This window comes from Canis lupus, chromosome 11, assembly GCF_048164855.1.
Source record: "Canis lupus baileyi chromosome 11, mCanLup2.hap1, whole genome shotgun sequence".
NCBI classification, from domain to species: Eukaryota; Metazoa; Chordata; class Mammalia; order Carnivora; family Canidae; genus Canis; species Canis lupus.
Window position 1 is genome coordinate 67,706,848 of NC_132848.1, and position 20,991 is coordinate 67,727,838.

Here is a 20,991-nt window from a genome sequence, read left to right on the forward strand (position 1 = left end):
TTAAGAACCATTCATACAAGTCGAGGAAAACTGACCTTTGGAGCGCTGGTGACTTGTTGGGTAAATATGTCTTTATGGACTTCATAAAATGCAGATTGTGTAAACACATACTCAGGAACTATTAAAAGCACTGGGTGGCTGGAGTGAGGCTCAAAGGTGGCCTTTAAGATTCCTGAGTACTCAGTAGCTGGACAATTAGGAAAACGAACATCAAGGATGTATAATTACAATCTAGGAAGTAAATCTCCTGGCTCGTAGTCAGAGGAATCACCTAGGAGAGCTTTTGAAAGATGCAGATTCCCTGGGCCACACCCCAGAGAGGCTGATCCAGGACGTCTGGGTGTTGCAGACACGCATATTTTTAACAAGCCTTCCGGACTACTGACTGAGTAGGTGGCCCAGGACTAGCTTTGAGAAACACCAATTTCGATGCTGTTAGCAGCTCGCTCCCCTTCTTGCCTGTCCTTCTGCACCCCAGCCAAAGAATGCCATCCAGGGAATCAAGAGGAGAGTACTTCATCTGCAAACGGAGAGTTTCTTTGGGAAAGGAGGGAATGCCCATCCCCCATCAGTGCCCAGCACACCAAGAGCCACAGGATACCTAAGTGCTCAGCTGGCACTAGGAGGGCCTCCTTTTTGCCCTGTCCCGGGCAGAGAGTTGTACCCCTCTAAAGCCCACAGCAACTGAAGGCGACCAGTATGTCCATTCAAAGAAAATTCAAGGGTGCTGGCTCAGCACGAGCAGCATGCATTTTCGATGTCAACAGCCAGGCGTCTTTATCCTGACCCGTGGCCCCCAGCCCACCCCAGACTGCACAAAGAGAGGCAAGTATCACAACATCTAAGAGTCTGTTGCATCTGGAAAAGCGCCTCCAATTCCGGGCCCCGGTTTTCTAAGAGAGATAGTCGAACCTGAACACTGATAAGGAGCCGGGGATGCCGCGGGGCCAGCAGAAGGGAGCCAAGCCTTCATGTACCAGCAGGACGGCCAGAACAAGAGGGCTGGGTGTTGCTGCCGCGGAGGACAGTGGTTCCGTAGAAGAGCCTGCCGACAATCAGAGCTGCGTGCCCAAGTCACCGGGCACGTGGGCTCCTTATCACCGAAGTGTCCAAGTAGAAACCGAAGGGCCATCCAGCCTCGTAGAACAGGGCATACTTCTCAGCTCCCTGAGCTGGTAAGATCTTCTGATCCCATGTTCCCATCCTGGGAGGGGGAGGCGGGGGTGGGGGGTGCTTTCATATGGACAACCTTGTCCTCGACCATGAATAGCCTTATCCCCAAACGCTTATCACAGCAGCTCATTATAACATTTGTTTTTTTTCTGGTGGACACTGAGATTACCAAATTAAGTATCAAATGTGGTGATGTGGTGACTTAAGTATTCCCAAGGCCAGTAAGTGTCAAATCTATAAACAGTTTATGAATGAGTATAAATTTTCAACAATCAAGAATGAGTACTTGGGATCCCTGGGTGGCGCAGCGGTTTGGCGCCTGCCTTTGGCCCAGGGCGCGATCCTGGAGACCCGGGGTCGAGTCCCACGTCGGGCTCCCGGTGCATGGAGCCTGCTTCTCTCTCTGCCTGTGTCTCTGCCTCTCTCTCTCTCTCTCTGTGTGACTATCATAAATAAATTAAAAAAAATTTAAAAAAAAAAAAAGAATGAGTACTTGTGGGTAAGAGCTGGTGTGTAGTTTATTGAAAAACTCATGAAATCTATATAAAAAGTCGCCGATATTCCTGCTCGAGGGGTACGCCACCTCGGCAACGCCAACAATCCAACTGATGCCAACATGCTACTAGTAAAACTACTTAAAGAAACATCAAGTTTCAAAAACACCAAAAAAGGGGCCTGACATTTTTAAAGAGCAAGTTGTTTTCTCACAGCCAGGCGTGAGCACACATTCGTTCTCACAAGCTTGATTTCACCGGCCAGTTGCAATCTGCTTGTCTCCAAATAGGGGAAAGGAAGAGGGGTGGCCTTGTTTGGATTTTACACGTGTGTGTGTGTGTGTGTGTTAGTGCACGTTTCTGCATCATCACCCTACATGGTTGTCACAACATCTGAGTCCACGTTCTTGTTCTACCTGAGAGCCACGGAGGAGGCTCTCTGGATGTGCAGTGCTTGCCCAGGGCCACGTGGGTTGGTCACTACTGCACGAGTTGACCCTCAACCCTGATCTCCCTGGCAGGGAGGGGCTCATCGCCTCGCCACCCCAAAATCAATCAAGACCAGTGGTGGTGGTAGCGCTCCCACAAAGCTGTTTGGACCTTGAGCGTTTTCTCAGAGGTCCCAACCCCTTGTCAAGAGACGCACACACGGAGTGAGCTGCGGGAACCTTTAGGAGCTACAGGGCTAAGTGCCACGGGAGGCATCTCAAGTGCATCTGCCTCAACCTCATCTCTGCGGGGGGGGGGGGGGGGGGGGGGGGGAGCTCTTCTGGAGGGGAGGAGCAGAAGGGGGATGTAGGAGATTTAGGGGCTGAAAGGAAACTAGAAATCTACACATGAGGATTCTCAATGGGAGGTTCAGAGTCTGAGGGCGCACAGGCCCAGACATTTGTGCTCAAACTGACATTTTTCTGGAGTTCTTATTAAGTCATTACATGACTTCAGTCCCATTTTTTTGGCTTGATTTTTTTTTTAATTGTGGCAAAACAGACATAACATACAATTTACCATTTTAACTGTTTTTAAGCGTATGGCTCAGTGGCATTAAGTACATTTACGCTGTTGCACAAGACCGTGTCCCATTTTCTCCTACTTCTGGGTGACAAGCTACAATCTTAAAACCTGGCATCAGTTTTTGTTAGAGACATCTGTTTTAAGTCAGCGTATTTTCATTTCTAGGTAAAAGCATATGATTTTATGACTGTTTTCCTTTAAATTCGAGCAAATACCAGTCTCGCCTTAACAAAGGTTTGTCAAAAATCAAATGCAAGAACTATTCTTGTTTCCTGCAAGAGAACTGGTTCCACTCCAGTAAAGAAAACAAAACAAACCTATATTTACTACTTTAACCATTAAAATAGAAATGTGTATCCTACAGGCATCTGTGTTACATCACCAAGTTAATAGTGCTTTCAAAGTTTTAGCAAAACCTTTTTTAAAAATAATAATTTTAAAAAACAGTCATAATTTTGGACAGTTGTAGGTGATTTCTTCATATGCTTTAGTTTTTTTTTTAATTAAATAAGATCTCTTGGATCAAAAACTGAATTTATTTTTTGTCACTTATACTCTCACTTCACATTGTAATGTCAATTTGGTATCTTCCTCCCTTAGCAATTATTTGTTATCCAACTCAAATGAGATGGAACCAAGAGGGAAGGGCAGGAAAAGGAGGAGGAACACTTATCAGAACATTTCCCTTCATAGATATGTGGAGGTGCACTGCCTTCTGAACACCCTCTGAAAGGGCAGGCTCCTCAGGATAAATTAATGGTGGTGACAGACTAGGGAGGTGTAGGGAGGAGGGGTGTCTTTTTATTTATTTATATATATTTTTTTGAGATCTGACATCTAACATCATGTTATTTCAGGTGACCCTAGCTGTGACATGATTCGATATTTGTATATACTGCGAAACGATCGCCGCAACGAATCTCGTTAACATGTCACCCAGGAGTTTTAAAAAGAGCCCATTTTCCCTAGTTGGTGCCATCTTGGTTGGTGATAACCTCTAGGTTTGGCCGGGCATTCTCTAGTTCTCCTCTTCCAAATCCTGATCAGTCTAAGGCACATCAGAATCTCCCAGAGTTACTTTAATAACGAACGACACACAGAGCGGAGGTGAAGTTCTAATTCAATTCATCTAGGGATGAGAAAGGTTAAGACTGGGAAGCAGGAAGGGTACTGTGTCCTAAACAGCATCCCAAACCACAACCCCAGATAGGCTCCACCTTGGGGCCTCTTATTAATGCTGATACATCGTCCTAGTTAGGACCGTTGTGGGGAGGGGTCTGTTTCAGGTTGCATGCCAGGGGTGCTGGGTGCACCACACCTGTCTCTTTCTCCTGGCCAATGCTGTGCTCAGCTCCTTGTGGAGTAAGAGGAATGTGGAAGGGGGAGCCATCATTTACACCTGAATGATCCACACCACTTGGAGGATCCAGAAACCCTGGAACTAGGAGCCTGAAACTCCACAGTGGGATCTTCGGGCTCACAAGGGACCCTTTTCCTTTATGAGTGAGAAGAATGCCCAGCTGATGGGGATGCACAAGAAGAAAAAAAAAAAGGGACGGGTGGATAGAAGCCCAAGAGAAAGAAAGTGTTAAAAATACCAGTTTCTTACCCTCCCCCAGGAGAGTGAATCTCCTCAGCCCAGGGGGAGTCCTGACTGAAGAGCACCATTTCACAGCAGGACTAGGAAATGGCTCAAATCCCACTATGGCCTCCCAGCCTCCCTGCTGGACCTCAGGCTTTTGGGGGAAAGGGTCTTGCTTTGGAGATTATTTTCATTCTTCCTCAAGCCCTTGGCTACAACCCTCGCTGTGTCTGATCCAGAGGATAATCCCAACTTTATCTGGGCTCAACCTATGGGGCAGTGACCTTAGAAAAACCTCAAGTAAAAAGCACTACCATAAAAAATGCTCTTACATGACCAGGTGGTCAACTCTTCCCTTCCCTCTTTAGTGGCAACAGCACCTGCTGGCTTAGAAGCGTGCAGTGTTCTCACACGGATGTGCCAAAACCGCCACCCTTCCCATCCTGGCATCCACCTACCCCCACCCCACGAGACCTGCACATCAAATATGACTTCCTGCTGTCTATGACCACACTGCCTTGGCAGTTAGCATCAAAAGCAAACACATGGGGAGAACAGAGGCCACTGGAGCTGGGGAGGAAGAACGGGCAGAGGTAATGTTTCAAAACTTTTTTGCTGGTGCCCAGGTGCAAAAACCTTGGAACATCACATATATTTCAACTTTTCACCTAAGGGCTCATCTCCTGTCTCCCAGAATGGCAAGCTGAAAGAGGCCCTCCTCTGCTCCACTCCCAACCCTTTTGTCCCCGAAACACAACACATGGGAAGCCATACCTCAGGACCCCTACCTGCCGTCTGCAGGTGAGCCACACAGGGACAGCACTGGACAAGCTCACCTGTTGCAACCTACTGCACAAGAGCCGACCAAGGTTAGCAATCTGTTCAATGCTGACGGTTCACCGTCTACGTGGACCACGTTAACCCGAAGTGATTGTTTCCCACCATCTCTATCCTGCCACCCAAGGGTTCCACACCTCAAGGACAGGAATTGTCATGAATGTTTAACATACTGCCCAAAACAGGACTGGGACCAAGGCCAGATGACATGTCCTCACTGACATATCCCAAACCACTGACTAGCTGTGTGACCCCAGGATACTCATTTGACCTCCCCAAAGTGCAATTTATGTGTAAAAGAAAGGAGATGAGATGGCAGGTTCCCAAGATCCTCTCCAGTTCTATACTTTTATGGTCTAATTGCAACCATTTCACTCTACTGAGGAAGGACAATGCATCCTGCACTGCACAGGGGCAATTTCAACAGATGTGAGTGCTGTGTTTCTACCGAAGTAACAATACTAAAAACAAACATAAACAACATTCACTTGGGTTATTCCCAAGTTGCAAGTTTGATCTACAAAGCTAGTTAATTTTGTTCTGAATTCCATGGCGCACTTGATCTTCCAATAAGCATAACAACACCCTCCTAGGAACAAAGCTTTTTACAGCAATGCCTTGTGCATTTAAGTAAGGCCAGAGAGAAGAGTCCTGCCCCAGTATGACAGAGAAACAATTATTAGCGGCCTCCTTGACTCCAGCCTAGCCTGCACCCTCTGACTAGTTCAACTTTGCATTTGCCCACATATCACATCAGCACCTCTCTGCTTCAAAACCTTGACCAGTGCAGTTCCTCGTTAGTATAGTGGTGAGTATCCCCGCCTGTCATGTGAGAGACGGGGGTTTGAGTCCCCAACGGGGAGGCACAAAAGCGTTTTTGGGGATCCCTGGGTGGCTCATTGGTTTAGTGCCTGGCTTCGGCCCAGGGCGTGATCCTGGAGTCCGGGGATCGAGTCCTACATTGGGCTCCCCGCATGGAGCCTGCTTCTCCCTCTGCCTGTGTCTCTGCCTCTCTCTCTCTGTCTCTCATGAATAAATAAATAAAATCTTAAAATAAAATAAAATAAAATAAAATAAAATAAAATAAAATAAAATAAAATAAAATAAAATAAAATAAAACCTTGAACAGCTCTGTCCTAAGAACAAATGTCCAAATACTTGCTTTGTGAGCCTGACACTCAACAGCCTCCCAAAGCTAGCCTCAGCCAACTCAATCACCTCTTTCTCTGAGCTCCCCCGGCATAAGCATAGAGGAGTTTCCTGCCTGTGGAAGAAATCCTTCGAAAAAGAGACACTTCCTCCCTATGTGGCCTGTCCTGTGCCTCCCCATCAGGGCCACCATCCTTATCTGAGTCCTCTAAAATTCAAGACCCAACCTACTGAAAGTGAAGGCTTCCCTGACTGGAGCAGCAAGAAGTGTTTTAATTTCTGCTTTGTATTTTTCTGTTTTAAAAAAAGAGTATCATGCCAACAAACACATGAAAAGATGCTCAACATCACTAATCAGCAGGCAAGTTAAAACCACAAGAGGATATCACCTTACACCTGTCAGAATGGCTAGCATCAGAAAGACAAGAAACTGGGGCACCTGGGTGGCTCAGTCGGTTAAGTGTCTGCTTTTGGCTCAGGTCACGGTCCCAGGGTCCTGGGATCAAGACCCGCATCTGGTTCCCTGCTCAGTGGGAAGCCTGCTTCTCCTTCTGCTGTTCTCCCAACCTGTGCTCTCTGGAGCTGTCAAATAATTAAGTAATAATAATAAAAAAAAGACAAGAAATAACAAATATTGGTAAGGATGTGCGAAAAAAAGGAAGACTCCTACATTGTTGGTGGGAATGGAAATTGGTACAATCACTGTAGAAAACAGTATAGAGGCTCCTCACAAAGAGTAAAAACAGAAATGCCATAGAATCTAATAATTCTACTCCTGGGCATTTACCCAAAGAAAACAAAACTCTAATTCAAAAAAATATATACAGTCCTATATTCATTGTAGTATTATTTTCAATAGATATGGAAGCAACTCAAGTGTTCATCAAGAGATGGATGGGTGGGGTGCAGGGGTGGCTCAGTCAGTCGGGCATCTGCCTTCCACTTGGATCATAATCCAGGAGTCCCAAGATCAAACCGAATCGGGCTCCCTGCTCACAGTGGGGAGTCTGTTTCCCCCTCTGCCCCTCACCCCATTCGTGCTCTCCCGTTCACTCTCAAATAAATAAATAAATAAATAAAATCTTTTTCAAAAAGACAGATGAATGGATAAAGATGATGTAGTATACACACACGCACACACGCACACACGTATACACACCATGGAATATATTAGTCAATCATAAAAAGGAAGGAGATTTTGCCACTTGACGCAATGGATAGAGCGAGAGGGTATTACACTAAGTGAAATAAGTCAAATAGCAAATGATTTCACTTATATGTGGAATCTTAAAAAAAAAAAAAAGGCAAAGCAGAAACAGACCCATAAACACAGAGAACAAAATGGTGGTTGTCGGAGGGGTGGCGTGGGAGAAATGGGGAAATGGGGAAGGGGCGTGGGGGGTACACGCTCCCAGCTGCAGAATGAGTCACAGAGATGAGGGGTACAGCACAGGGAAGACGGACAATGGCGTTGCAATGGCGTCGAACGGTGACAGATGGTAGCTACCCGTGTGGTGCGCGCAGCATGAGGCACGGGCCGTTGAGCCACTACGTCGTGTACCTGAAACTAACGAGACCTTGTGCGTCAGTTGTGCTGCGATTAAAACAAAAACAGACTATTATGCTTATAAATAAATAGGAATACATTTTCTTTGACGTTAACTCTCCCTGCAATATTTGGAACTAGAAGAGTCCTTCGGTAGAGTTTTAGGTTACTCAACCCCTTTATCTGAGAGATGAGAAAGCAGAGTCCAGAGAAACCCGACAGCCTGGGTTGCGTAGGCCGCCAGCGGCAAGGAAGGACCGGGAACCTGGGTTTCCCGACCCCAGAGCCGGCCACCGCGTTGAAAGGGAAGCCATCGACGCTGCCGCTATCCACAGCACAGGGACTGGACAGCTGCCCGCGGCAGCCCACAGGCGACAACTGGAGACAGGGAAGACTCACGCCCCCAGCGCTCCCTCCCTTACTCAGAAGACCCAACACCTGCCGAGTCTCTAAGGGACATGTCCTCATCATTTTCAACTTCTCCTCAACCTTCTCCAACTAAAACTTGGCCCCTACTTTGCTCAGACCTTCCAACCAATCCGCCCTGGGAGCAGGCCCGCACCCTCGTCTGCATGCCTCCCCCAAGAAGGACCACACTTACTAAGTTCTCACATCCAGAACGAGGGCCGCAAGGATTCCCAATTTTCTAAGTAAAAAAGACTCATACGGAGAAAACTCGGGGACCGGCTCCCCTCCCCAGGGATTACAGCTGTGTTTGTTAATAACCGTGAGTTGAGAAAAATACAAAAATATCCACCATGAATTGTGTAGTATTTTAATGAGGTCATGACTGTTATTTTAGAAATGTGGCTACAGGGACGCCTGGGTGGCTCAGCAGTTGAGCACCTGCCTTCAGCTCAGGATGTGATCTCGGGGTCCTGGCATCGAGTCCCGCATCGGGCTCCCTACAAGGAGCCTGCCTGCCTCTCCCTCTGTCTAGGTCTCTGCCTCTATGTGTGTGTCTCTCAAGAATAATTTTTTTAAATGTGGCTACATACATTGAAATAGAGTAATAGATAAAAAAGGTGACATTATGTGTTCAGTACAGACACTTGGGAGTGCTTATAGGATCTCAGCCACTGGTTTAACTACTGGGTGGTGACATCAGATCAAGACTTTCAGACGGAAAAAGAAAAAAAAAAAAAAAAAAGACTTTCAGATGGGCTATCTAAATGCTAGGGCAGGGGGAGGTTAGTCTCCCATCACCTTCCCATCAAAGAAAAATATGACCAGCTAATGAAGACACAACCAGAGGGTCATTAGCTCATTTTGGATTTCCCACTGCATCTGCCTCCATGTTGTAGTTTTACTATCATAAGCAATGGGGTATTTTTTAGTACCCACTGTTTTGGGGGAACAAAGGGTCTCTTACTTTAGGCCCCTGATCTATTCTTGGCTTTCCAAGCAATGCTGCCTTCCAGTGGAAAGCCCCATCCCAATTCACATTCCAGTCTTTTCCCCATCTCTCACCAGGAATCATCTCTGAAGAGTAAGCACTGACAAGTGATGGATAATTTGCATTTTAACCCTATTCAAATTTGGGTAAATGGTTTAATATGCATGCTAATATTCCATCATTATTCCAATTAAGGAAACTATTATGTTAAAGTGTTTAATCAGGAGAATTAAGGAGAACTCCAGACACCTAAAATTAACCTCTAATAGTCTTGACATTCATTTCATTTAGGTGCAATTTGCCAAGCTATAAGCAACTCCCTGCTTAAAACTTCTGCTTAGGCACGTGGGTATTTCTGATAAGACCTAAAAGCAATTCATTTCCTAACTAGATTGCTGTCTGAAAGAATAAACTGAAAGGGCTGCAATTTAAATACAATCAAATCCCCAAGCAGTCGCATTCCAGAAGACTTAAACACCATCATCTGCGTCCCCAGGAACAACAATGCTATTCGCATCAGAAACAACACAACCACTTCCTCTTTCTCTGACCTTCTCTGTTTAATTACTTCCTGTGATTTCTTCTAGGGCTGAGCACGCCTGCTTCCCAGGGCTGCAGGCTTTCCATACAAGACGGATTTGTCTGGAAGGTGCAGAATGCCAGCTGACCATAGACATTCCATACAAAGTGCCGGGACTCCGTATTTCTTTTTACATGACGGATTTCTTGGGCCTCCTGGCATTCACCAAGAACTTTTTTTTTTAAGCCGTAAGAAAGAATTCTCCCAGCACATTCCCATCTAAAGTCAAAGCTGGAAACCCTGCCAGGGATGGAGAAGTGGCTGCCTGGTAATATGCCTCCATGGGTAAGCACCACCTTACCTTCCCATCCAGTGAGCTTCTTCAACAGATTCCAAATGCCAAGTATGTGAAGCCGACTTTGAAGACACAAACCTGGCAGCTCTGAGCTTACTAGCATCATAACCATAGGCCCTTGCTACTCATAATTTTGACCCATGGATCAGCAGCACCAGCGGCATCTGGAAGTTTAATAAAAATGCAGAATCTGAGGGGTGCCCAGGTGGCACAGTCAGTCAAGTGTCTGGCTCTTGGTTTCCGCTCAAGTCAGGACATGATCTCAGGGTCCCTGGGATCGAGCCCCACACTGGGCTCCGTGCTCAGCGCAGAGTCTGCTTGAGATTCTTTCTCCCTCTCCTTCTGCCCCTCCTGCTTGTGCTGTCTCTCTCAAATAAATACATAAATCTTGGGGATCCCTGGGTGGCTCGGCAGTTGAGCATCTGCCTTTGGCTCAGGGCATGGCTGTAGTCCTGGGATCGGGTCCCATGTCGGGCTCCCTGCATGAAGCCTGCTTCTGTCTCTGCCTCTCTCTCTCTCTCTCTCTCTCTCTCTCTGCCTCTCATGAATGAATAAATAAAATCTTTAAAAAAAATACATAAATCTTTTTTTTTTTTTAATGCAGGAATCTGAGGCCTTACCAAATCACAATCCTCCCTTTGCAAGACTCTCAATGCAGATTCAAGTTTGATCCTCCTCTCAAAATAGCGAGGCTAGAACACAGGCCCAGGAGAATAGTGTGCGTTGTTATCCATTCTGCTCATTCAGATTTTCAAGGATAAGGTGGCTAGGTCTTTTTCCCTTCAAGGAGGTACCCTGTAAAGTTGCTCTTTATATCAGTATAGAAAAGGCCACCTCCGTGGGCACTGCTTCCCTCCCTCCCAGACCTGAAAAGGAACACAAGAAAGAAATGTCACCTCACAGTTTCAAGGTGTTTTCAGGATTCGGAGTGAGTTCTAACTTCATTTGCTCAATAATAATATAAATCAAGCTGCACACACAGTTTTGTTACACAAGAAAACTAATGCTCTATGAAGTTACGACCCATAATATTCTACAGACATGGGATCTGAAGTCGAAGGACCTGGAATTAAAAATAATAAATTCTGCTCTGCGACCTCAGACAAGATACTTAACCTCTGTGAGTTTTTTCTTGCCTGTCAGGCATGTTCCTTCCACATGTGAGTGTGCAAGTGTACACAATACACACACACCCTAAAAATAACTTGAAGAGCTTGTTAGGCCATTCTGGGAAGGGTATGTCGTTCCTTTAATGCTCCAGGTAAAGAGTTCCCCCCACCCCAAATTTGGGAATCCCAAAGCATGCAGATCTAGCTAGGAGGAACTCTGAAGAAGCAACGGAAGGAAAGAAAAAACTCTGAGAGTCATTCATCAAGATGATGCTGTCCTCATATCCCTAATGAATATGAAAGTGCCTAGCACCCTAGAAGGTAAAAGCTCCCTAAGGACAGAGACTCCCTCTGAGTCACAGCTCTGGTACTCTCTGGGGGATTAGGTGTGCCGTAAGGGAATGGCACTCAACGGCTAGTCACTCCCTTTCCTCCAGCCTCACCACCCTGGTTATTTATTTTATCCAATATGATAATTAATGAACAGCTTTGCAGTTAGGGTCCAAGTATCTTCTAAAGTCAAGTTCTTTAGATTCAAAGTCTACCATGCTCTGAATGGACACCTGTAATCTAGTACCCCCTAATTCTCCTTAGTGTAAGAGACATCTAAGAATGGATGGTAAGGGCCTCAAAGCTGGTTCAAAAACAGAGACTCCAGACCTGAAACCTGTTTATATGCAGATTAATTAAGAGGACACCATTAGGCCTTCAGGGCCAGAAGTAACCACTGAGCCAATGTATACTACCCTGGAAGAGCAGGCCTGTTTTCAAACTCAGAGTCTGAGAAAAATCACAGATTTGATTTGGCCTATTAAATGAAGGAGAACGATTTAATCACTATATTAAGACTATATTCTCACTTATGCAGCTTTAAAAGATCTGTAAAAATGAGTAAAATTACTAGGATGCTGATTAAATTAAACCTCTGATCTAACATTCACTTTATTTTTTGGCTGAAAATGTAAAACATAAACACCAACAGGACATGCAAGTGGACAAAACAAGTCATGAGCCAACTCACTCCTAAGGGAACCTTCAGCCAGCCACCCCCTCAACCCAGCCCATCCCAAGTCTACGGACTCTTAGAAACAATCTGAATGACGCGTGAAAGGTTTCTCAACCACAGACAAAAATGGCAAGAAAGCCAAAGATGCTACTAACAGGTAAGTACACCGACAGTAAACAAAGGAGGCAAGCTTCCACAAGACATGAAATCTCAAAAAGATAGCCAACTAGGATCACTGATCCTAGTGCTGGCCAAAAGCCAGCAGGGCCTTACTGGTATTAAAACACCAGAACTAAAGTGCTACTCTAGGTCCTAATAGCACAGCACCAGAAAGCCAAATAAAAAGCAAAATATGACTTCTAGGCTTTAATTGACCTCCTAGAAACCCCCTGGAGCAGGTCACTTCGGCTCTCACAGGCATTATGTGGGAATCTTATTTCTTGCCTCAAAAGGTTGCTGTGCAGGTAAAATATTGTTAATGGGTATCTTCTACTTTGTAAATTCTAAAAATAAATCATACCTTGCTCTGTGACAGGAGACACTGGAGGTGGGTGAGTCCCACTGAATTCCCAATTTATCAGGCACTGTGCTGAAGTGCTTTACCTTCCCAATTTCATTTCCACTTTTTAACAGCCAATGGATCAGAGAGCAGCGTGAGCTTCATTTACATCAACCAGGGCTCCAGGCTTCAGACATTTGCCGGGGGGCCCTGACTAAAGCATGGTGTGACCACAAAATCCATGTTTCTTCCCCTACCATCATGGCAGCCTGCCCCTCCTAGAAGTTTTGAAAAGGTAGTAACCGCAAAGTCTTTTTGGGATGTAGGTACGGTAAGAATAATAGTTTATATTTTGATATAAGGTAAAATCATTTTTCAATTAACGAATATTTGCTTTCACCAATCAATAGACGTTTGCAGAAAGCCTACTAAGAGCTCAGCACTCTGCAAGGCTATGGGCGTAAGGCTTCAGAAGCTATTATTCTCACCCCTAGAAGGGCATATAGGGCCAATCTTTTTTGTGCATTCCCACGGTGGGATGCACATACAAAATAAGAAGAGCTCATCTGAAAAAATCAATACTGGAAGCCAGAGCCAAAGCAACGCAAGGAGAAAAAGAAATAAGAAGAATAAGTAATGAAAACGAAAAGACAAAAATGTCATTACCAGATAAACTAGGAAAGACAATTAAAAACTTAACCTGATAATTAAGTTTAAGCACTTAGGAATGGACCAGAGGGAATATATATAAGAACAAGAACCACCAGATTTGAAAAATCATTATGTCAGTACACAGAGGAGCCGAAGCCATACATTTCAGAAGCTGCCCTCATTCTAATCCCTTCAATCGCCAGCTCTAAATGCTAGGATGAAGTCAGAATCCATTTCTTCACCTCTGCGCCCTATGTGAATGCAAAACCAGGAATTTGGTCTTTAAATAAATAACAAACTACACTTTGAGGAGGGCATAAAAAACATAAGCACAATTTGCTATCTTGTGCACAATACGCCACAAGTGAACACCCTGCTGACAAAGTCTACCTGAGAAATTAGTTATAAAACAGTTGTCACTTAATTTAGTGAACTCCTATGCCAGTTACTATCAAGTATTTTACTAAGATCCTGGCCTGACTTCTTTCCCATGACATGGGACACATGTCAAAGCTCCAGTAACAATTCTTCATGCCCACCCAGGGCAAACACAGAGACAGTGCTCTCTGCTCCACAGGGCACTGTGTGCGCCAGTGCAATAATATCCCTTCTACTCCAGTGACTACACGCCCCAGAAAATTACTTGAAGAATCATCAATGTTCTAGCCTTAAATATTGATTAAAAAGAAGCATTTAAGACTTTTTATCAATATGACTGGGTCTCAAAACCAACCAACCAACCAACCCAGTCCAGTCCAATTTACTTGAGAAAATAAGCCAAAAAACAAAACAAAACAAAAAACCCACACACCCAAACTTGCTGCTCTGCCTCTATTATCATCCTGTTCAGTTTCTGAGGATTTTGCTGTCAGACTGCGTATTTGTGTTCCGCCCGGTAATAGAGGAACTATGCCAATATTGGTGCTCATCAGCACGGCTGTCTCCGACTTCAAGTGTTGAGACTCCATCAGAACCCTGCAGCTACTGCAAATTGTTAATATTGTGATTCCCGCGGAGATTCTCCTGCAGAGGCAGAAACAGAGGCCTGGGTTTACTGCACTCAAGATCCTCCACTTCCCAACTCCCACAATAGTGATTGGAATCAAAATAGTTTTGAGTTGTCAATCCCAGATCACTACCAGATAGTTAGTTCCGCACCCAAATACAATAGTTCTGCACCTAAGTTCCACAAAATGTGCCAAGGACTTCATAGGAACGCAATTTCTCAGAGGAGGCTTACACACACTGTAAGTCAACCAAACACAATGATTATAATTACTGCAGCCGTTGGCAGGGACAAAGCAAATAATTAAATCCAAAAATAAATAAATAAATAAATAAATAAATAAATAAATAAATAAATAAATAAATCCATTTTTGTTAAGTTCAACAGACATTTATTAAGCAACCATAATGTGTCCATGTCAATGGTATTGAGCAAACAACTAGAAGACTACTAGGCAGTTGAGAGGTAATCCTCTCAACTCAATGAATCCAAAAAGCTCCTATTCTGGTAAGAATCTAGCTAGGTATAAGCCCAACTCTAAATGGTGAGAACTGCCAAACCGTGTAGGGAAAAATGCTATCAAGAGTCCTCAGTCTGTGGGCACTGGGTGGCTCAGTGCTTGAGCATCTGGCTTTGGCTTAGGGGGTGATCCTGGAGTCCTGGTGGATCGAGTCCCATATCAGTCTTCCTGCATGGAGCCTGCTTCTCCCTCTGCCTGTGTCTCTGCCTCTCTGTGTGTGTCTCTCATGAATAAATAAATAAAAATCTTAAAAAGGAAAGAGTCCTCAGTTTTGACTTGAAGGGGGAGGTGAAGAAAGTCTAGGAGGATCTCATAAAAGGAGTGGCCGCAGAACTGATTGGTGGGGAATGACCAGAATTTCACTTGATGGGAAGGAAGAAAAACTTCAGAATAAAGAGCATGAGTAAGTAGACTGCTGAAGCACAGTAGTTTTGGTATTTGTATTGATTCACTTTTACATATTTTATTTGGTTAGAGGAAGTGGATAGCAGACAGGATCAGCCATAGCTAGAAAGGAGGGAGCACTGCTAAGTCCTTGTGGAAACAAGCTTAGTAGATGGAGAGAAGTCCAAGTCCACCACCTAGAAAGAAAGATGTACAGCCTCACAGTAGGCGCTTCACTGTATACGAGGTTAATGTCCTCTCTTACAATTTTGTTAAGGTCTTTCCAAGTTTTTTGTTTCATCTTGCTTTCAAGATCTTCTGATGAATGGACCAAATTCCAGTTCTGTGTAGCCAACTGCATGCTTTTAACAATTTAAGGAATTCTATATATGTCGAGTAGAAACATCCCTTTTTAAAGGCTAATGCAAAGAAACTGAATCAAAATTTGTTGTACCAGGTCTAATTTCTAAAACTGCTAGAATGAATGTACAGCTAACCTCCAGCAATAACCAACTATGAATTCACACTCCCATTATCTTAAGGTGTATCATGGAATTAATTCTCAAGCCCAAATTTATTTAAATTCACTTTAATTCAGTATGTGCCTCATAGCAATTTCAGGGAAGATAAAGAAGTGAAAAAAATTACAATGACAGACTGTCATCGATTCAGAAGAATTAAGGACAGCATGACTGACAGAAACAGCGAGAGCTTGGAAGTCAGGATGACTAAGGCTGGCCAGCCTGTCCTCTTCCGAGAAGGTACCTCACAGTCCTTCCTGAGCCAGGCTCCTTCATTTACTAATGATACGGCCTTGGACAAGTTACTCAACTTTTCTGGACTTCAGTGTCCCCAACTATAAAGGGGGGAAATAATACCCTACCCACCCCAGAGGGCTGTTGAGAAGATTGAATGAGTCAAGGGCTATAAACAAATGGTTGCTCAGGCAAGCAACTTCACTTAAGCTTCCTCCTCAGTCAAATGGGGTAACTCCAGGGCGCCTGGGGAGCTCAGTCAGTTCAGCCTCTGACTCTTGATTTCGACTCAGGTCATAATCACAGGGTCGGGATTTCATGCGTGGTGGGATCAAGCCCCGCATCGCATCATCGGGCTCTGTGTTCAGCAGCGAGTCTGCTTGAGATTCTCTCCCTCTGTCCCCGCATCACTCTTGTGTGCACACACACCCTCTAAATAAGTAAAATCTTAAAAAATAAAATATAAATGGGGCAACTCCTTCATAGGATTATTTGAAAATGAACAAGCTGAGCCTGTAAGAAACATATCCCAGGGCCCTGCTAAGAGCCAACACCAGACACCTGTTCTATGCTTGGTGCTCAACAGGAGGCTTCACATGCTATCTCATTTAATTTTCACAGCAACTCCATGAAACTGGTAACATTCATTCCCATTTCATTCACTCCGTTAAAACCAAGGTGATAGGTAAGTAACTTGCCTTAGATCAGAAAGTGAGCAAATGGCTGAGCCCTGAGCCTTAATGTACATTAAATGCATTTAACTCAGGATCTTTAATTGGCACCTGGCTGAAAGGACAGTTGTAAAAGACATTTTCAGGCAATTGGGCTGAATGTTAAAGACAACAGAATGATTCTTAATTTTGTGAAGTGTGATGATAGTACTATGGTTTCATGGAAGAGTATTCTCATCTTTTGGAAAAGTATGTTCAAGTATTTAAATATAAAGCATTCTGATGTTTAATTTCTTTGAAATGGTTCAGCAAAAAAAAAAAAAAAAAAAATTAAGGGAAGACCTTCCAACATTAGGAAAAACATGACTAAGGAGGAAGCTACAAGTCCATTCTCAGCAGGATATGTCTTGCAGAGAGGTTTATGAGCGCAACAGAATAGCTAAATGGTAGCCCCATGTTTTCTGAATTAAGCTCATGTGAGAAGAGTTCCTTCATTTTGTCAACAAATTTCCAAATCATTCAAGAGCCTAATCAAATGCTTTAAAGATACAGACAAAATGCCTTCAGAGGAGACCGGTCAGAGTCTTCTCTATATAGAAGCTACATTTTAGGACAGTTGGCAGAAAGAGGAGATAAGCTTTCCTGAGCTAGCATATGTTTATTAGAAAAGTTTTAAATCGACATGGAAAAGAGCATTAAGATAAAATATTTATTAGTTTTTAAAATTCGGCACAATTTTGCCAGTTGCAAGATTCTGACTTCTTGTACTCTGATGCTAAATGTATTTATTACATTTCTGTACCATTTAGCAAAAAACTTAAATATATATGGACTCTCAAAAAAAAAATCTATTATACCTAAGACATAACTGTAACTCCCAAAGGTCTCCAATTTGAGGTCACCAAATCTCTTTATATGAAACACACCTGGTCTACTTCCAAAAGGTTATCTGCAGGACCCCAAACATAAAGCCATTAGAAGAGAAAATAAAAGATAAAAATTCATACTAGAGGAGAAATAAATAAACCTAGCAAAAACCTAGGCTAACTATGACCACTGTAATCCAGTAATAATTTTAGCTCTGAGCTTCCAGACAATGGTTGCAAAAAAAAAAAAGGGGGAAAGGAAAAAAAAAAGAAACCCAACGACAACAAAAAGGCAATCACAGCAAGCTCTGCAATCCAGAGAGAAACCTTCTTCCAGGCACTAATGTTTAAAAGGCATTTTTCAGATGGGTCATTACATAAGAACTTGAACAATACAATGGACAGTGTCCACAAACGGCAGTTAACAGCCCATGCAGCCCGTGTTCTTACCGGCTTACATTTCACGTCTCATGCCAAGGTCATTACATTAAAAGTAATCCCAGGAAGGCCATTTCTGCAGTAGGCTAAGGCGCTACAGCTTTCTGATTAACTGAAACCAGAACCTGTCCTCAAAACCCACTGTCTCAACTGGGCTTCTGACAGCAGTGGGGCAGCCAGTTCCAAGCTCAAGTGCTCTGAAAGCATGAAATAGAGGTAGTCATTTCTTGCTCATGATCCCACCCCAAATCCTTTTGCTTTGGCTGTCAGATGGGGTAGGACGCAAAGCTGCCATGCTGCAGTGAAAAGGGAGAGGCCGGACCAGTACTCCCAAGGGAATAAAGCCAAGGACCCCAGCGCAGGGCGAGTGGAACCAATCTCCAACACGAATCCCAACGTCCAGAGCAAGGCCACCGTCCCTCCCTGCTACTACTGCTATTTGCGTGTGCAGGGACAAAGGAAGACCCAGAGAAACACTGGCCTATTCGTCCAGTCGGAAGGGAACAAGGCCCAGCAGCATATCTCTTCCTCCCAAAAGCAACTTCCCCCCCCCCATTTTACAGTTTCAAAATGCAGTGTATGAAGGCAAAGGCAAAAAAACGTTTTAAAAAAGATCAACAGCGGTGGTGGCATCGCAGCGACATGCGCTCCAGGCAGGCTGGTCCCCAGCGGCAGGTGTCTTAGCAGACCAGGGGTAACTGCAGTCCAACATCCCCGGGGGGGCGGGGGGGGGGTTGGAGGGGGGGGACAAGGGAAGGCAAGTCCCTTTGCCCAAACACCCACCCTCTCCCGCCCAGCCTGGCAACAGCAGACGCCAAAGGATAAAGGGGCATTTAAAAAAGAAAGGAAAAAAAAAAAAAAAAAGTAGATTCTTAAGAGTAGAGCACAGCATTCGGTCACCTGCTGCAAGAGAAGCCCTCCGGGTCACCCAGCCCTGAGTCACTTCCCCCCTCGGCACGGTCCAGGCTCGCAGGAGCAGAGGCCCCCGCAGCCCCCACGGCCCCGCGCCCCCGCGCCGCCCACGGCTCTGCGCCCCAGCCCGCGCCACTGCTACCTTCGCTAAGGGCAGCTCTGAATGAAAGGAGCCGAGGCAGGCTCCGGATTTATGAATGTGCAGGGGAGGAGGGGAGGGATATCATGTGACAATAAAGGAGAGCGTCTTATTCACAAAAAAAAAAAAAAAAAAAAAAGTGGCTGGTGGCGGGCACAGCCACTGAGCAGCGGGGACGGCCGCCGAGCGCTGACCGCTCGGACCCGCGGCCGACGACCTCAGGCGCCGGGCCCAGGAGCCCGGCCTCGGCTCCCCCTGCACCGGGGCGCCCCGGGCGCGGGTGGGAGGACGGCAGCTCCGACTCCGCGACCGCGAGGCTGCAGGAGCCTCACCTCGGCCCGGGGCTGGGCGAGCGAGCCCGCGGGGGGCGGCGGGCCACCCGGGGGCCCCCCAGCCGAGCGCCCCGAGCACCGCTCCCTGGGGCCCGCGGGCCGGGCACGCACCCCCTGCACCCCCTGCACCCCGTGCACGCGCGCACGCCGCCCCGCCCGCCCCCGCAGCCCCCGCCTCGGGTCCGCCCCCCCACCCCGCGGGGCGCCCGTCCCGAGCCCCAGGGCGCGTGCACACGAGCTCACACGCGCCGCGGGACCCCTCCGGCCGCTCCCCCGCCGCGCCGCGCCCCGCCCGGGGATCCCCGGCTCCCGCAGGCCCCCCGCGCGGCCCGCGCCCCGTCCTCCCTCCGCTCCGCCGCGTTGTTTTTTTTTTTTTTTTTTTTATGAATGAAAATGTGGTATGCAAATGAGAGCGATTCAAGAAAAACGAAATGGCGGAGCCCGGGCCCCCGGTGGGCTGCCTGCGGGACCGGGGATGGGGATGCGGATGGCGGGACGGGGATGGGGAGGGACGGGGATGGGGGGCGAGCGGCGGGGCGGCAGCCGCGGAGCCCCCACGGGAAAACCCACCGGCCCCGGGGAGCCGCAGCGGGGGTGCCCGGTCCTTCCGCCCCGGCCGCGGGAGATCTGGGGGGGGCGCCCCGAGGTCACCCGCGCGCCCTTGGCCGCGCCGCCCCTCCCCGCTCGGCGGGCAGGGGGCAGGCGCGCAGCCCACGCCAAGTCCACCCCACGCTGCGCCCGCGGGCACGCTCCCGCCCCGCAGCCGAACTTACTCGTCCGGGTGTGTTTCTTCGGTCATTTTCCTGTTCACCTCGACGCCTGTCCCGCGGCGGGCAGCCCGGCTCCCTTCATCTTCCTGCGCGCTCAGCCCCGGCTTCACATCTCCGGAGACCGCCCGGTGGGGCTGGGGAGGGGGCGGCGCGAGGGGGCGCGCGGGGGCGCGAGGGGGCGCGGAGGGGGCGCGCGCCGCGGCGCCCGGGGCCCGGCCGGAGGGGCTCGGGGGCTCGGCCCGGGCGGAGCGGGAGCGCCCCGGGCAGCGGACGGCGGCGGGGGAGACAGAAAAACAAGCGCGCCGTGCACGGCGGGGGCTGCGGGGGCCGGGGGAGGGCCGGCCGCGGGCGGGGGCTCGGCCCGGGGTCGCCCCCGGGGCCCGGGCCAATCACGGTTCCGGGGAGCGGCCGGCGGCCGGGGGAGGTGCGCCTGGGAGGCGGTGCAGGGCGCCCCGTCCGAGCCCCATCTCCCGACTCCGCCGATTTACTCCATATTGGATTCTCACCGCCGCCAACAGGAGGAGGAAGTAGGGCGGAAGCGATGACGTCTTCCCAGCGGCCAGAGGTGGTGGAGTGCAAAAAAGCTTCCTACTTGCGACCGAAAAAAAAAAAAAAAAAAAGGGAGAAGAGAGAGGAAAAAAAAAAAAAAAAAAAAAAAAACTTTGACCCGCCTACTGAGCATGCCCGGCTTCCTTGCCCCCTCCCTCCCGGCTGGCGCTCCCGGAGGAGCCGCGGAGCGGAGCTGTTTGTGCGGCGTCTGCCTGGCTCCGGATCCCTGCCGGACGACGCTCCGGGTTTTGAGAAGCCCGGGAGGAGGGAGGAGGCGGGAGGGAGCCGAGGGCTCGCGCACATCTGGCTCCAGTTTGG

General features: G+C 47.3%; 1 protein-coding gene and 1 long non-coding RNA gene across 3 annotated transcripts in view; one reads left to right on the forward strand and one right to left on the reverse strand.

Annotated features, from left to right (window-relative positions):
- SPRED2 (sprouty related EVH1 domain containing 2) overlaps positions 1-20,513 on the reverse strand; it is a 114,953-nt gene extending 94,440 nt beyond the window's left edge. The window contains exon 1 of one of the 2 annotated variants that reach the window (XM_072768633.1): positions 20,128-20,513. In XM_072768633.1, the coding sequence (XP_072624734.1) occupies positions 20,128-20,153 (26 nt within the window). In that variant the 5' untranslated portion in view covers positions 20,154-20,513. The remainder of the gene's footprint in view (positions 1-20,127) is intronic. The other variant, XM_072768629.1, reaches the window with a different exon arrangement.
- LOC140600381 (uncharacterized) lies at positions 663-10,283 on the forward strand. The gene is made up of 2 exons (XR_012003637.1): positions 663-1,175; positions 9,779-10,283. It is a non-coding gene; the product is annotated as an uncharacterized lncRNA (long non-coding RNA).
- Positions 20,514-20,991: the final 478 nt, after the last annotated feature.